Below are 16,957 nucleotides of genomic sequence, written 5' to 3'. Positions count from 1 at the left end.
CGGCTAGGATATGCAGCCCGCCATAAAACACACTCGGGCACACACACAGATGCTTACTCCCACTGTACGCCTGCAGAAAGCCAATCTCTTCTTCCTATCTTTTCCATTTTACACTGCATGAAACACGGGCACTGACAAAGCACACTGAATAGGTTATTCCTCTCATCTCTCATGTCACGGACTCAGCTCGAGCCGAGCGCCGACACCGACTATGTCTCAGCGTGCGTGTCGTTTCAAGGCTGGTTTGCCTCATTGTCAGCTTTTATGGGATTACAACATTGGTGACGACTGGACCGTAGCTGACAGACACCTAAAAGATGCACACGAACACACACACGCACAGAAACAACAACACAGGAGAAGCTGGAGAAGCCACTAATATGCTCACAGGCAGAACAGTAATAGGAGATAATATTAAGGAAGCAGGCAGTTGTCTGAGGCTGCATGTGGCTTGAATAGTAATGAGGCTGCAGTATGTTCCAGATATTTAACCCACATTAGTGGGAAGCTGCGCTTACAATGTCGGCAGCCATTACACTGTTTCTACATGTGAGCATATTGCCTGTGGTGCGTTGCCCCCACTGTGCAGTTAGGTACAGTAATAACAAGGACATCATTAGAATGAACCCACTGATTATCATCTAACCGCAGAGCAGGTTCAAAACTGCAAATCTGGGCCATCGACTTTATATGCAGTGGTACAGTCCAAACTGTACCACCTGAATGCAAGATGGGGGGGTTAAAAGAGTTTAAACCTAGGAGGTGTAGGTGTGTTAATATGCGCCATCTACAGGTAAAGAGAACATCTTCAAACTGCTGTCCATCGCCTGCATTCTGGGTGCAAAGGAGGGATCCTGCACCATTTACAAAATCATAACCAAGGGATTTTAAGACCTCAGTAAACACGAAGGAAGACCAAGAGATCATACTGATAGTTATGACAGGGTAGAAATCAGTGCAACACCAAGTACGCTGTTTTTCTTCATGCATGACAATAAACTGAATATTTCTGTTAAAGTTAATGTTAAACAATTTGACATAAAACAGAAACTTTATATATTATAAAGTTCACCTGCACTGTTACACAGAAATTTTACACGGAATCTAAGACTAGGACTTCATGTTTCCTTTAATTTCAGACTTTTTGAGATAATATTTTGTACAAAGTCTAGTCCTATCCATGGGAGGCAAGACTGGAGCCATAAATAAACAAATAAATAACTAAAGCAGCTATCACATTACCGGCTGGCTTAGGACTCCATGTTGCCATGTTGGTTTTCCCCCTTTTATAGCCAGCAGTGGCCATATTTGAAGAAGAGGGTGGATCGCTAACTTATCAACTGGACTTGACTGTTTTGAACCCTTCGTCATTTTCACTGTTGCTTCCAATGGCCACTCATACAATAAATGGCCTGTATTTGTATAGCGCTTTACACGTTCAGTCATCCACCCATTCACACACTGGTGATGGCAAGCTACATTGTAGCCACAGCCACCCTGGGGTGCACTGACAGAGGCGACAATAGTGACTTGTCAATCACAAGGTTGATCCAGTCATAAACATTTCATGCTTTATCCTTATTTCCCTCTTATTGGGTCCACAGTTTACAAAATGAACATCTTATTGTTTTCAATAAATCTTGAAAGTAGATTTCCAGGCTGGCTTTACTTTTCACATCGGAAAGCGGTGTCCATCTTTTATATACAGTCTATGGCTTGCAAGACGGGCAGAACATGCAGCAGTGGCTTGTTATTTTACTTTCCTACCACAGACGTGTGTTTGTTCGCATGCAGCAGTCTTAAAGGCTGAAGGTTGTTAATGCTGCTTAGTTGTTGCTTTTCCACGTTACATTAAATTATATAGCATGCGTATATTAAATATTACTTGTATCCAGAGCCTGTGTGTCTAAGTTTGGGACCAACAAGCCATTACACAGTGCATGAAGATGAATGGTATTACAGGCAAATGGCACACTCAGTTGTAAATAGTGTCTGTGTAATATAGTGATGCAATTACAAGGAGCCCAGACAGAGGATGCACAACTAGAAAAAAAAAAAACACCCTGGAAAAAAGAGAGAGAAGGTGGGGGCACGAAGGACGTCTCTCTGCAAAGCAGCCATCATTTATCATCACACTCAGACGCAGCAGTCAAAGTATTTATTGGTGACAAAGTGTAAAAATCCCTTTATCAAATTCCTAAAGACATGACCTCAGTTGTGACAGGAAAAGGACTTCATCAGAAAATGAGTGAGCAAACTTTAAAGATAACTGCACTTCTTTTGAATAAAAAGTCATTTTTAAAACCCACCCAAAAAAAGGGCACCTGAGTACCAACAAACCATGACATGATTTAAGAAAAGTCTTAACTTACACTGACAAGATTATGACTCACAGTAACAAAAATGAAACCGTAATGGAGCGAAAGAGACAAGTCCAATATTTCCTGTTCCTGTCTTTACTTCCAGTTTTTCTCCGTCCCTTCAAAAACATCTCGCACAGCTTTATTCATTCAGCACGCGTTGTCCTCCTGCTTTCACCAGGCCAATATTTTTCTCTAATTTCTTCTCCACTTCTTCACCATCTCTCTGAGAAACTCCCAGCATGGGGCATGTTTTGGGGCAACTCTTATTTTCTAATTTCAGGCATGGGTGACTTATTGACGCCTGTGCTTGATCTTCATTCTCTGTCCCCGCAGTCCATGAGTGGGGGACAGGCCTGATGCAAGTCTCAGTCTTTTTTTTTTTTTTTTTTTTTTTTTACTTTGTACATTTTTCCAACTTTGTAGTACATGCAAACAAAAAATACGAAAAAAAGAACACAATCCCGTCCCAAAAACACCATCCACCCAGACTCTTACATCCATATGAAGGCTGCCAGACAGGGCCCGAAGTCTGGTCCTCTCCCCGACAGGTCCAGTTCCATTTCCATTCACAATCATAACATATTTGAACCCGGAGCGGGTATTAGCAGGACCCCATTCTCTCAGGGTCTGGCCGTCCGCCTATGCCTCAAAGGACCAAGAACCAAAAGCTGTTTGAATTAAGAAGAGGAAAGAAAAAAAAAAAAAAAAAACCCTCAGAGGAGAGGTCCCTGCCTTATGGGGTTGAGTGAGTCTTATAGGCTATCCATTTTGTCCACAGTTTATCAGATTTCAGTCTCAAAGTGTAGGTCATCTCTATCTCTAGAGATCTATCTATATCTATCCTCAATTACATCAGTCCATTCTTCCAATTTTAAAGGGTCACTTTTCAGCCAGTTTTTTGTTATTATCTTTTTGCTTGACAACAACATAATTTTAAACAAGTAATGGTCCTCCTTTCTTACATTTTCCCATATTCCAAAATACAATACTCGTGCCTCACATGACATGCTTTCCCAGTAAGGTTTGCTATTTTTACACTTCCAAAACACATGAGAATGATTGGCGTCCCAGTCTCCACATAATCTCCAGCATTGTTGGGGTGTTTTCAGCTGCTTGCTTTTGATATAAGGTGTAATAAAGAACCTAATCACATTTTTCCAGCCATATTCTCTCCATCGTCTAGAGCTGGTGGAATTATGCTATGAGAGACAAACGGATCGCCAGTCATCCTCTGACATAATTCAGATTCCCACTTTTGTTTAATATATAATGTTTCATTCCTATTCTAATTTTGCAGACCAGTCTTTTTTTGAGTCCAGATATGCAGTTACATTCACAAAGTTGCTTCTCTTTCAGGACTTTGAGATGACGAGGTCAGTAGATGACACCCAGAGCAAAATCCAGTAGAAAACACGTTCTACGTGATTCAGAACTCGTCTATTTGATGTGAATCGACATTAAAAAGATTTGCAACAGCTGAATCTTGAGGATAAAATGACCATTTTAAATGTCTGCTTTGCATTTCCAACTTTATGTTCCAACTGGGAGAATATGCAGAGCAGGAGGAGAGTCTTAAAGCTGTTTACTGCTGATGTAGACTGTCATAAATCCCGTATATTACCATGGAGCTACTCCATTCACAACCTTTATTTCCTCTGGAGGAGAGCTGAATGCCGCCTCTCCTGCAAACGCAACACCTCCAGCACATTCAGTCCATGCTTGTTGAGGTTCCTTGGTGCTTTGTGATGTTATTACCAACGTAACAAATGATAAAAACCTTTCTGAGATGGTGACTTTTAACAATTGCTTCTTCACACCAAGAGTGCGCTTGTTTTCAGTGGAAAAAAAATAAGCTGTGTTCAAGGTTTGTTGCTACATTAGAGAATGTCTAAATTAGGCAAATGATCACAGGAATGTTCTTCGCCGTTGCAGGAGAACACATTACCTTTCGAGGTGTCCAGCTTTCTAGAACAGAAAGGGAATCAACACCTTCCTGCTTTTAGGGTAGTCCTCAAACTTGGCAAGGTACCATCTGCAGAGCAAGAACAAAGGAACAAGAAATTTTCCTGTGTTAATTCTGAATTTTGTTTAAAATGTACAGTGTGCACACTCCAGGAAAATTGCTCCGAGTGTGAGAACGCTGCCTGTTTTTGTTCTTACTTGTGGTGGGCCACAGCTCTGCTAGCGAGGACCACTGCGGTAAAGATGGCGAAGGCTGCACTGTGAACAGAGTGACCAGCCAGAGTGAAGCCAGCCCACTCTGTTATCTCGCCCAAGAAGTTGGCCCCAGACACGTACTCGAACATGCCGCCTGTGGGTGGAAGACAGCGACATTAGAGCAGGTGGGTTTCTCCTTTGATGTGCTCACTGATGCAAAAATAACCCAAACATTTTCATGTTGAGGGAAATAAAATCCAGTGACTTTTTGCAGAATACAATTTGATACTAAGCTGAAGAAGTGGTGACATTTCCACTGCCTGTGAATCTTATTTGGAGGCAACATGCAGTTACAAAATGCAAAGGGCATTCACAGAGCTGGCTTCATACCACACATACATGGCTGAGCACTCAGTATGCGACTGCAGGCTATGTGCTCAGCAGTGCTGCTACCCTTTATGTGAAAATAGCAGATTCTTGGCTGAGGGGATTCCAGACGTGCCTGTAGGTTGATCTGGAGCAACAAAGCTCACAGCTTCCTCACACCTCGCCTTCTCTGCTCTATTTTCTTTAAGGTTCAGGGAAGGATTATTTCAACAGGTTCAGTGCAAGTTCAGGCTCAAGGTGCTTTTGTTGTGACTACGCTCCCAGTCAGGGGAGCCGCTCACTTTGTGAACCCGTTATGATTACAGATTTATTTAACAGAGGTAGAAGCCAACTTATGGTTTGGATTTTTCAGAGAAAACAGTTTGATTCCATGTACCCACCGTACAGCCTGTTTTGCAAAAGGAATTTGGACGTGAACCAATGCCTTGTTTACCCAACCCCCTCCTTACATGTCACATCTTATACAGTGCTCAGCCAGTTAAATGCAGTACAAGGTCACACACACACTTAAAAAAACCAAAACCAAACCATAAATCCACTCATGTTTCAGTTGTTAGGTCTGTTTTAGCCAAGCTGGGGCGGGCTGCACAGCAAACTCTTCCTAAAATGGGTTTACTCATCAGAGAACGTTGATGTGTTGCATTCCCCTCCCAAAAACACCGAAACAAACAAAACATTTATCGACCATTTGTACGGAGAACCACCAACCATCATTTTGACACTCAGTGTTAAATGCTGCAGTCCTGACTGCCTAACAACATGAAGGCTGTATAGCATGACCCAGATCTAGCTAGATAGCTCAATATATAAGGCACTGTCGTTAGATAAAAGATTAGTAATTATCACAGGGTTTGAATGGATCTGGGATGGAATTCTGATCCAGGGTGTTGGATAACAGATGTGTGGAGAATTAGACGAGTTGCTGCCTGTGTAGAGCAGCAAGTGAACCATAGCTGAACTAAACAGAGTCGAGTCTGTAGAACAGGGGTCGGCAACCCTAGGCAGGGTTAACTGATGGCACCATAGCTGGACGGGCATACCAGACATTTGCTCGGTGGGCCGATGATTTATTTTTTTTGGAACGGTATAAACAATGAAAGGTGGTGGATTGGCTAGATACTGGTCGGTGTGTAAAAATAACTCAGTTGTTTGGTGGTGGCTATGGCGGAGCTTCCGCAGATTCAGTAAAATTAACAAGTGGTGGAGGCCAGCAGGTGGATGAGGGAGAGGGGAGACAGGAGGAGGAGAGACCCGAGGCAGCCGCCAGTCCGAGTGTCAGGTGAACTGAACTTCAGGTAAGAAGTTATGACCTGCAGTCTATCTGGGTCAGATATAAACCAAGTTTAGGTGGAGTTTATTTTCGTTATGCTGACTTTTTACAGTCAGTTACAATAACTCGTACTGCGTGCTAACTAGCATGACGGAGTTTCTATACAGCTGGGTGGTGCTATGATGTTACTGATAGTAAACTTTATTTTATCCATAAGGTCAGCTAGTAGAGTTGCCACCCGCCCCGTACAAACGGAATCATCCCGTATTCAGAGACATTATTACGTGTTTCGTGTTGAGCTGAGATGTCTAGGATGGAAAAAGACACAAAGCTGGATTTATTCTGTCTTTGCTGCACAGCTGCCTCTTCTTCTCTCATTCTCCCCCCTCTCTCTCCTGTTTCTACTTCAATCATGAAACTGATCAATGATCAGCTGATCGTCTCTCTTGTTTGTTTATCGCCCACTTTGCGCCAGAAAGAGGAAACCAGCGGATGTCGCGCTAAACAACAGCAGCATGTTTAAGCTTGATCAGCTGTTGTTAGAATTTATTTAATATTAATTTCTAGTATCAGCTGATGTTTGCTGGAGCCACAGCTGTAAAGCTGCTGGTCATGATGTCTGTTTGGATGTGTGGTGAGAGGGAAACATGAAGATGAAACCAGGAGATGTCCTTACTGAATCATCAGAGCTGAACAGGTGATGGAGAAACAGGTTTACCTTTTAGGTGACATGGATGAGTTGAAGGGAAGTTATGAACTGTTTCTGAGAGACAAATAACACCAGGATCCTTTTCTAAGTAGCTGACAGCTGGTAACTGTACAGGGGCGGGTCTAGCAAAGTTTTGCCAGGAGGGCAGGTAGGGCATTAACAGGGAAAGGGGGGCACAAAGAAATACTTTCTTATTCTCATTTAAAATGTCTGGCTGTTATTAAATTATCTGAAGCTTACAATGAAAGTTTTTATCTGATGTAAAATGTATAGAAATCATACATATACCAACAAGACTGTACATCACTGTCACAACAGCGTTTGTTTTCATTCAAAGGCTTTATGGCTTTAATACCTGGGGGGCCGGTCTCTAGTCAAAATGCCCGGGTCAATTTTTTGTCCCAGTCCAGCCCTGGGCACGACACGCAGTGAGTTAATCTGAGAAGGTGCATCAAAAAAAATAAATGGTCGCGCCACCAGTGCACATCGCAAATCAGCTCGCATAGACACATTAGTTGTGCCTCTTCTTAATGACGGTATCTTAGCTAAAAACCCAACTACCAGATTCAACTTGTAATTGGCTAAAAATAACTTAGGCTACTGGTGAGAGGGACGCTGTTGGCTTTCCACATTCCGACACTTCAAAGGTTTCTGGAGCTTTCCGCTCAGCACAGCATCAGCACCACGGAAATACTCTGATACATACATAGACTCGAGACACAATCCATTTTGGGACTTTCAGGTGTTTGGACCAATGTTCTATTTTCTGATCAAACCAGAAATCTTTAATGAGCAGCTGGATTTGTCTCGCATTAACTGAGTTAATGCCAGTTAATGCAACATCGAAGCAGCTGGAATCCACAGCTGTGTGTGTTCATGGAGCTGGATTTTCACCTGCTGGACATCACTATCTGACAAGGTTAACTGTCTTCAGAACATTGCAGAGGCCTTATTGACAGTATTTGGCTCTACATATCTGTGTGAGCAGATTTTCTCTCACATGAAGAGAGTCCTCAGGTCTGAATGCTGGACCCTCGGAGACCCGAGTCTCTGAGTGGGAGACCAGAGATCACATTAACATGTGTGACTCTGTATTAACAAAACATGCCATATTGGCCCAGTTTATTTTTCTTATCATTGTTGTGAGGAGACCATAAATAGCATTTGTATTTTCTGTTGTTCAGTTCATTTGCTGTTATGGATAAAAAGTCTTTTTTTGTTTCAAAATAGCTGAGAACTATTCGCTGACAGCTGCCAACATCTACGAACAAATATAATCCTATAAAGTGGCTCTATATAGTGTGTAACTGTTAATATAGAGCGTTATTCAATTTATTGCTAATGCAATCATATGGATGGCACACTGACCTCTGAGGAAATTTTAAATGGCACTTGCCATCAGAAAGGTTGCCGACCCCTGCTGTAGAAAGTAAAGAGTGAAGTCCAGATCAGAGTAGGGCTGCTCAATTAATCGAATTTTAATCACGATTACGATCTGGGCTTTCAACGATCATTAAAAATGACTGAGCCGATTATTAGCCCCTCCCTCATTTATCCGCGACACCTTAAAGGCCGGTCCGTGAAAATATTGTCGGGCATAAACCGGTCCGTGGCGCAAAAAAGGTTGGAGACCGCTGATTAAGAGGACCCGAGGGAAGCTCGGAAAGCTAAGCAGAAGTTATTTGGAGAGGAGAGTGACTGCCGTTGGTTGAAAAGAGAGGTAAAAAAAAAAAAACTTCAGTGGTGTTGCACACTATTTTATAATATTTTTTTAAAGTCATTGTTAACCCTTTAAAGCCGGTCAGAGCAGCACGCTCCGTTTTGTGTAACTATTTTTAAATCCCTGTAGAACCTGGACCGTGTAAGCTAGCGCAATAATTTATTTTGCATATGAAACCAGAGGAGTTGTACTTACATCTGATGCCATCAGCTTGTCCTCGGTCACGGTTTCCTTCCACATAAAGCTTTACAAAAATTGCATAAAAAGCGCTTGCAGGAACAAAAACATAATATTCCAGAAACACGCTTTGCCGATCCGATCAGCTGTTCGTAACACTTCCCACATTGAAACAGACGTCAGCGCGAACTATCGCATGTCCGCCATTTCCTGGCTGAAACCGGAACTGACGTCATTTTCGCGGAAATGTAGTTTTTTACTTGTAGGCCTTAAAAGCCTATACTGGTCATGTTTGACTTTTCTGAATAGTTGCTGGGATGCTTAGAACTCGAGTTGCACTGCTGGAAATAGTTTATTTTGATGCACCTGCTGTTTTCTTTGCAAATTTGCATCATAGGATTGTTTTTTCGTTTTTCCTGCAATAAAAATTGGTGTATCTCCAAAATAAAACTATGAAGACACTCAAAATAAATTTCCTGTTGTTGTAAACTATTTTTTGCAACTTTATTGTATTTAAAGTTTTGAGGGATAAACCTCTTAAATTTCTCCAAGTAGAAATATATGTAAACAAAACAAAAACGATTTTCAATTTTTTTGTAGTTTATTGCACTTTTTTGCAATTAATGTAGTTACTATGGACTTAATGCATACATATTATTAAAATATGGTAAATGGTAAATGGCCTGTATTTATATAGCGCTTTTCTAGTCCCTAAGGACCCCAAAGCGCTTTACATATCCAGTCATCCACCCATTCACACACACACACATTCACACACTGGTGATGGCAAGCTACATTGTAGCCACAGCCACCCTGGGGCGCACTGACAGAGGCGAGGCTGCCGGACACTGGCGCCACCGGGCCCTCTGACCACCACCAGTAGGCAACGGGTGAAGTGTCTTGCCCAAGGACACAACGACCGAGACTGTCCAAGCCGGGGCTCGAACCGGCAACCTTCCGATTACAAGGCGAACTCCCAACTCTTAAGCCACGATCGCCCGTTTATGGGCTATAACAGTTGTATAGCAACTTGAAATGCTCCCACAAATGGCACTACAACATGTAAAAAAATAATATAAGCTCTGGCGGACTTGGTTCTATAGTAGGTCTTAAAGGGTTAAATAAATATCGTCAAATAATCGAGATCTCAATTTCAGTAAAAATAATCGTGATTATCATTTTTGCCATAATCGAGCAGCCCTAGATCAGAGTAGCTGAATCGGGCCTGAGGAGCTGAGGGAGGTGACGGGCTGCAGAGTGAATGGCAAAAAGCTGCAGAATGACAAGTGAACAGTGTTACGGCCCTAGCAGGGCCTCCTCCTGAAGGTGCCTGTGTGGGCGTGTCACACTACCTCTTCTGCCTGAGGTGCCACCTTTCCCTTTTGTGCAGCTGACTCTCGTCAGTAATCAAGGAGATTTAAGCCCAGGGAAAGGTGAGCTCTGGGCCAGAGTGCCATTTTGTGTGGTGTTTGCAGCTAGTGAGCTGTGTGTGTTTTGTGATGTTTGCAGCTAGTGAGCTGTGTGTGTTTTGTGGTGTTTCCAGCTAGTGAGCTGCGCTTTCCTTTTGACTTTGCTTTATTGACCAACGCCTGAGTTTTGTTTGTTTTTCTTAAATGGTGATAGCGGCTTGTCCGTCTCTCTTAGTTGAGCTACTTTAATAAAACTCTTTAATTTAACCCTTTTGCCTCCTTGACTCCTTTTTCTGACCTGGACACCTTTTGTTACTTCCCCCTCACCGCCTAGACCCCTCAGGGGAACGTAACAACAGTTTTCTCCTTTGCAGCCTCTTTATCGTGGTTAGTGAAGAGCCGTGCAGAATATTTTGGCTGTTGGCAACTTGGTCTGTCACAGATCAAGAGGCAACTCTGACTGAGAAACCAAAGGTCATCATATGTTCTTACATTACGGACTTTTCAGTCACATGGTTGACCCAGCCTGAGGCATGCTCTGCATTTAAGCCTCCCTTCTAACCAACTGGGGCAGTGGTTTACAAAATGAACATGTTATATTCAATGAGACTTGAAAGTAATAAGTGAAAACACCAACAGCTTGTTTCAGAAATCCCATGTGAAATGTGATTTTTTTGTTTTGCTTTTGTAGTGTTGTCAACTGACCCTTCTGTGCTTAAAACACTCCAATGTTAAAAATGTAAACAAATACTATAAATACATCAATCTGAAAGCACATTAGTCTCAAATAACATGAACACTTCATAAAGATGAATTATGTACACAGCCTGAATACTGAATAAGTGAGGGTTTCACATTTACACACATCTTCCACTGTACGCCTGGCTAACTGTCTAACAATTACTGTCAACTCTGTGTGGTTTAAAAGATTTCCATGTTTGTGTCAGTGAAAGCAAACACACTAAAAGTCCTACAAGTTGGACCGTATTAGAGGATGTGCAGCAAGAGCTGTTTATACAGTAATGTAAGGGCTCACAGAGGCCCAGGCAAAGACAGCTAGTGACAACCTGTGATTCTGCTTAGTGTGATCTGTATAATCATGAGACCACACTGGAAAATTAGCATCTAGCACACAGAGACCGCAGCGTCGAGGGCCATTATGTGATTGCAGGTTTTGTGACTTCCTTCTCACTCATCACGTGTGCTGCAACAAAAACATTCAGAGTCTAAACCTAAGAATAAGTAGCGCCACAATGTAAAAACGGCACCGTTTACAAGGAAGGACTGTATCCTAAAATTGAAGAAGGCCCTGTCTCAGAATTTCATGAAAGTATTTTATGCTTATTTCAAGCTGTATACTTTTATTTTTGGAATTTGCTAGAATAGCTTTATTGGAAACCATGCTTATTTATTTTATACTAATCTTAGCATGGCCCCTCAGTTACTCCTCTGCCTGAAACTATGTTTCACAAATACGTAATCGATTTGATCAGTTTCCCCCTCTACATTCTGTATGCATATGCCAGTTTTTACATGCATACACAACGTATAAAAGGTAAACTTGGTGTGACAGTGTTCTGAGTTAAGCTCTTAAATAAATAAATAAATAAATAAAGTTTACCAGCACAATCGATGTACAGTTCGCCCAGGACTGAGAGAAATTACATTGCCCCATTCTTTATAGCTTACTTTACAGAGTACAATGAAAACCTAATGAAATGATTTCATTATATATTGTTTTCTTTCATCGTTTAATGATCAAATTACTAACAAAAATGTTGCATTGCTTACTTTAGGCTGAGTATGCAAAAACTTAAGACTACACTTACAGAAATGATTTATCCTTAATTACTGGACACCTGCTGTTGAATTTATTTCTGAACAGAAAATTAAATAGTCTAAATCAAAGGTGTCAAACATTAGGCCTGGGGCCCAGAATCAGCCCGGCACAGACTCCAATTAGGCCCAATGGACAGTTTTGGACAATATGAAGGAGTGCACACATTTTGAACTGTATTTTCATTTTTTTTCTCCCCCTCAACACAGACGCTACACTTTTTTGGTTGTTTTTTAACAACAAGTCCACAATTTTTAAAAGGCTATTTTATTGCGAATTAACAAAACTTTCTGCTGTACAATTACAGGACAGTCTGGGTGACAAACTTTATGTAATTTTAAACATTTATGTCTTACAGCTTAAACTGAGCTTGAGTAGTGCTGACAGATTATTTCTTCAACACAGCAGCATTTCTAGAACAGATAGAAGAACTGAGACAACCTTGAAACGACACCACTTTTTCCTATGAAGTTATCTCAGGGACAAAATGTGTACCTAAACTCCTTTACGCTGACAGAAAGAGTTTCACTGGTTTGACCCACTGGAGATTAAAATGAGTTTAAAATCCCAAGTCTAAATAAAATGTCAGAGTCTGACTGAAGCTCTTACCTTTGGGAACCTTGTAACCAGTCTCTCCGGGCTTTCTCAGGTTCCTAAGGATGTGGTCAGATTGTACATTTATAAACCAGCCGACGAACCACAGTACCGAGCCTGGAGACAAAAGCAAAAGCTGTTTCAGCAAGTGACTGTACTGACAAAAAGCCAGAGAGCAAACCTTTGCGTTTCTTTTTCTTTTAGCATTTCCACATTTTGATGAATACTCCTGGTTTCCTTCCGAAAGCAACCTTAAAATATCATATTTTAAGTTTTCCTGCTAATCCAACTTAGGGTCACATACAGACTCGATATTTTCCCAGTTGTAACAGGACAAAAGGGAAGGTTTTAAAAGAAAAACTGCGTTGAGAAACTGTTGTTATAAATAAAATACATACATACATGATGCTTTAGACAATGTGCACAAATTGGCGAATGTATTAAACTGTGTAATCACTGTCATCTGTGAGGTACAGCTCTCCAAATATCCACCCACATCTATCATTTCCTGACTTTTCAAAAATAGCTCACACTCCGGCTGTGGTTCTCAGACAGAAAGAGGGCAAAGTGCCCACAACAGGTCACTTTGTTGTGGGCAAAGTGCACCTTTGTAACCTTGTATCTCTGAGTCTCGTTGATGAGTTGATGACTGAACCTGGGGTTATTTGGCATGCAGCCACCCCACTGACAAATCTGATAATTCTACCTTTCAAAAACCTTTATGTGTGTACAAACACCAACAACTATACATGACATCTTTCTCACTCACTTAGAAAAACTCAAATACATGTGGACGAATCACCTGATACCCACAGATCACATAGAATGCCCACATGGGCATTCAACATGTAAAACAAGAACATCTGGGCTTCCAGTGTATACCGAAACAGAACAGCTCGTAACCATTCTACTAGATAACACAGATATTTTTTTTTGGCTCAGTAATGCCTCCAGTCTTCCCAGATGAGCTGGAGGAAGGGGTGAGTCAGGTCTTAGCTCGTCTGCTTAGGCTGCTGCCTCCATGACCCGGATAAGCAGCAGAAAATGGGTGGATAGATACATGGCTGGACTTATCCCAGATATACTGCCACATGTGTATATGTTGCTTTATATGGGTTTTTGAAAACTGTCCAGCAGATGCTCTGCTGGACAGTTTTCAGCACAACACAGTGCATGTAGAGGACTATGCAATCAGCAGAGCCTCACCTTCCCCTACTTAAAACTGATACTATGTAATCCAACTGATGCAGTCTACAGCGTGGTTATTTTTTAATTGCACAAGAGGATGAGAGTGCAATTGTAAAGTGGAAACTACATCCAGGACGCTTGGCTAGCCAAGAACCACAGTGAAAGCTGAGTGAATGCCGACGCCAGCCCATCAACCAGACCTTGAACTTCAACCGGTAACAAATTGATGAGCAGTCAGGCTGCAGTCGCTGTTTCTACAGTAAAATCACAGTGGAGATCGCTTTGAAGTCGCTGTGTTGGTTTTTATCTTTGTTTTGTGCAATACCAAGGACAAAAACCCCTGTCATTAGGACAGGGGTTTTTGTCGGTATGTGAAACTATAGCTTACAGGTTTATATTGTTAAATGGTAATTATGAAACAATGTGTTACGGGTCATTTTACAGAGTAACATGAAAGTAATGTAACAAGTAGGATAACAAATCATCTTGAGTGCGCATGCGTCAACCATGCATGCAGCCTGTTATAGTTGCTCCTGTCTTTTCTCTTTAGTTTAACTTTTTTTCTTATTTATTTCTATGTCCTTTACTTTTAACTTAAATACAGAATTTTCCTTGGGGATTAATAAAGTATTCTGATTCTGCTTCAGACAAATTACTGAATCCTGGGAGTAATTAATCAACGTACTGCATTACTTTTAATAAATGTTTTATTTGTAATATGTGTGATAATTATTTTTTTAGAGTAACAACCCCAACACTGATCACAACAAAGAGGGGGAAATACCTCCAACATGGACAAACATTTGACCAGACAACATGCAATTAATTTGCATGACTTTAATGTCTTTGATATGCTGCTTAGCGATGGGGGTGATTCTCAAGGAAGATCCAGTGAGAATCGGTAAGAGAATGAATAAGGGATGGAATTGATAAGTGATATGGATATTAGCTCAATTCTTATCAATTCCCATCCCTATGTACACTTATAAAATACTAATTACACTCAGTACAACATTTTAACTTCTGCACACAACAAAATAATTCACATTCCTGTTGCAAACAGTCAGGGAACAGGACACCTACCAATGAGGAAGCATGGATGTGTAACCCAGTATGCTGGGTACTCAGCATAATGGCTCAGGTACCTGATCTGCATGAAGCCATTATAGCAGCAGAACACAAAGGCCAGAGCGAATGAAGCGAACGGTGTCGGTTTCCCTCCTCTGATTAAAAATGGATAAATGCAGGCTCTGCAGAAGAAGAAGAAAAAACACAACAAGAACACATTATTTTGAGTAATGGCATGTTTATACTGAAATGTATTCATCTGTGCACATTTTGACATCTCCTGTATCTGAGTTGCATAATCAATCAGGCGTTTCTTTGCCCAGTTGAAGGGGCACTGCTCCTTGCGCAAGCCTGCTTATAACACTGTATAAATAAATAAACGTGACTGCCCAGGGTTGCTTACCTCTGGACATAGTGAAGGAAATACATGGCAATGAGGAGCTGATTAGGTAGTAAAGACGTCTTGGAAGAAGATGTCCAGAGTAGCAGACACATAGGGAGCAGTAAGGCTGGCAGCTCCTGGACGAACCAGGCGAACCTGGCGTTAACTGGAAATCCATACTTGCTTGTAGCATACCGCCCGTAAGGAACATTTTCAAACAGCAAAGTAATAAAAGTGCAGGCTGCCATTAAAAACATGAAGTAAGCCATGCGGTCCAACATGTACAGCTCCTCTTCCTCTGAGGAGAAGAGCAGGGAGAGGAGAGCATCCATTTCGACCTGAGGGCTAATATTTAAAACTAAAACGTTCGCAATTAGCTAACTATACATACCGGTTATTCCCTAGCTTGCAGACAAGAGCCTGGACAGCGCATACGCTCGCGACCGATTCGGACCAATCAAGAGTTCTTGAACGATTACGCAACCGATCCTTTCAGCCAATGAAAGCGCTCGGTCTTTGCATCAGCATGTTAGATTGGATCCGATAGGTTTCTGAGTTCATAAAGTCGTCAGACTAAACTCTCGCGAGATCATAACCCAGCCGGAGAGCCGGCTGTTCGTGTATGAAAATGCTTATAAAAAGTCCAATCGGGGAAAAGTCATTTAACCTTCTCCTCATCCCCTACTTGCCAAATTTATACATTAACATTTATATCGACTGCTTTGTGCAAAACTCAGCTTGGTTAAACATCTCTCGGTTTAACATACGCAAATTGTTGCTGCAGTTTATTGTTGTAATCACAGCAATTCCCAGATGAGGTTGCCTATTTAACCCATCTCTTGGGTAATAACTTTCTGCTGGGTTAATGTGACGTTGTGTTATTTACTTCAAGCCAGGGTTATGCTACAGTTTTATATTTTCCTTCTTTCCAGGCTGCCACTACTGTTCACTTTTAATGACAAATGGTTAGTCGATCTTTCTTAATGACTCTTTCTCAAAATTGAACTATAATGTGGAGTAATGTGGAAAATAGCAACTTGTACGGTCACTTTAATACTGTTATATAAAACATTGTTTTTACTTTTCATTGCTGTTAACATATAAACACACAAAAAGAGACAAAGAATGTTTCATATAGAATACAAGCATTTTCAGTTCATCAATATTTTTCACAAAGAGTGGCTGTGTTTTCACTCATGTTTACACATTTACTACATTTTAAAATTAACATGAAGTGTTAAACTTGGGGACATGGCCATCATCTTCACCAACCAGCAGGCGAAGATTATGGAAAGTGTGAGAGAAGAAAGGCCAAAGGACCAAACGATATCATAACAATAATAGTAACAGATTTGTGTCTGTTATGTGTCTGCATATCTAAGATGATAAGATGTCAGCGATAAAAGTATATTATGCAGCCCCCTATAGGCCAAAAAGAATTCCTAACATATGTTTGGCAAACTGCTTGTATAGTGCTTCATGCTGTCGGCCATGAAGTTATAATGAAACAATGCTTTCATAAGATGTAGGTGGCTTATTGCAAAAAATGGGTCATTGCTAGGTGGTTGCTAGGCAATGATATTATGTTTAATACAGCGTTTGTCCATATAAATTACATGTTATTGTTATGGAAATAAAAGAATAGGATGCTTTCATAGGGGGTTGTTGGTGGATAAAAAAAGAAAGAAAAGAAAAA

The 16,957-nt window shown here is 41.2% G+C and overlaps 1 protein-coding gene across 1 annotated transcript; it reads right to left on the bottom strand.

The window, feature by feature from the left end:
• Nucleotides 1–1,849: 1,849 nt before the first annotated feature.
• srd5a1 (steroid-5-alpha-reductase, alpha polypeptide 1 (3-oxo-5 alpha-steroid delta 4-dehydrogenase alpha 1)) lies at nt 1,850–15,679 on the bottom strand. Its single transcript, XM_085262772.1, has 5 exons — nt 15,283–15,679; nt 14,895–15,061; nt 12,639–12,740; nt 4,524–4,674; nt 1,850–4,395 (listed from the first exon to the last, which is right to left on the bottom strand). The coding sequence occupies exons 1-5, from the start codon at nt 15,591–15,593 to the stop codon at nt 4,329–4,331; spliced, it is 798 nt and encodes a 265-aa protein (XP_085118898.1). The 5' UTR covers nt 15,594–15,679; the 3' UTR covers nt 1,850–4,328.
• Between the last annotated feature and the right edge of the window lie 1,278 nt (nt 15,680–16,957).

Source organism: Mchenga conophoros, linkage group LG22 (assembly GCF_057382185.1).
Source record: "Mchenga conophoros isolate Kocher_MC1m ecotype Shallow Benthic linkage group LG22, M_conophoros_male_GT1.1, whole genome shotgun sequence".
NCBI classification, from domain to species: domain Eukaryota; kingdom Metazoa; phylum Chordata; class Actinopteri; order Cichliformes; family Cichlidae; genus Mchenga; species Mchenga conophoros.
This window is presented reverse-complemented; position numbering and strand designations above follow the sequence as displayed.

Bases quoted from the DNA above. Each gene is read 5' to 3' on its own strand.
- srd5a1 (XM_085262772.1), bottom strand. From the start codon at position 15,593: ATGGATGCTCTCCTCTCCCTGCTCTTCTCCTCAGAGGAAGAGGAGCTG. The intron at 15,062-15,282 runs GTAAGCAACCCT...CTTCTTCTGCAG, and splicing joins TTCCTTCACTATGTCCAGAG to AGCCTGCATTTATCCATTTT. The intron at 12,741-14,894 runs GTAGGTGTCCTG...TTTTGTCTCCAG, and splicing joins ACATCCATGCTTCCTCATTG to GCTCGGTACTGTGGTTCGTC.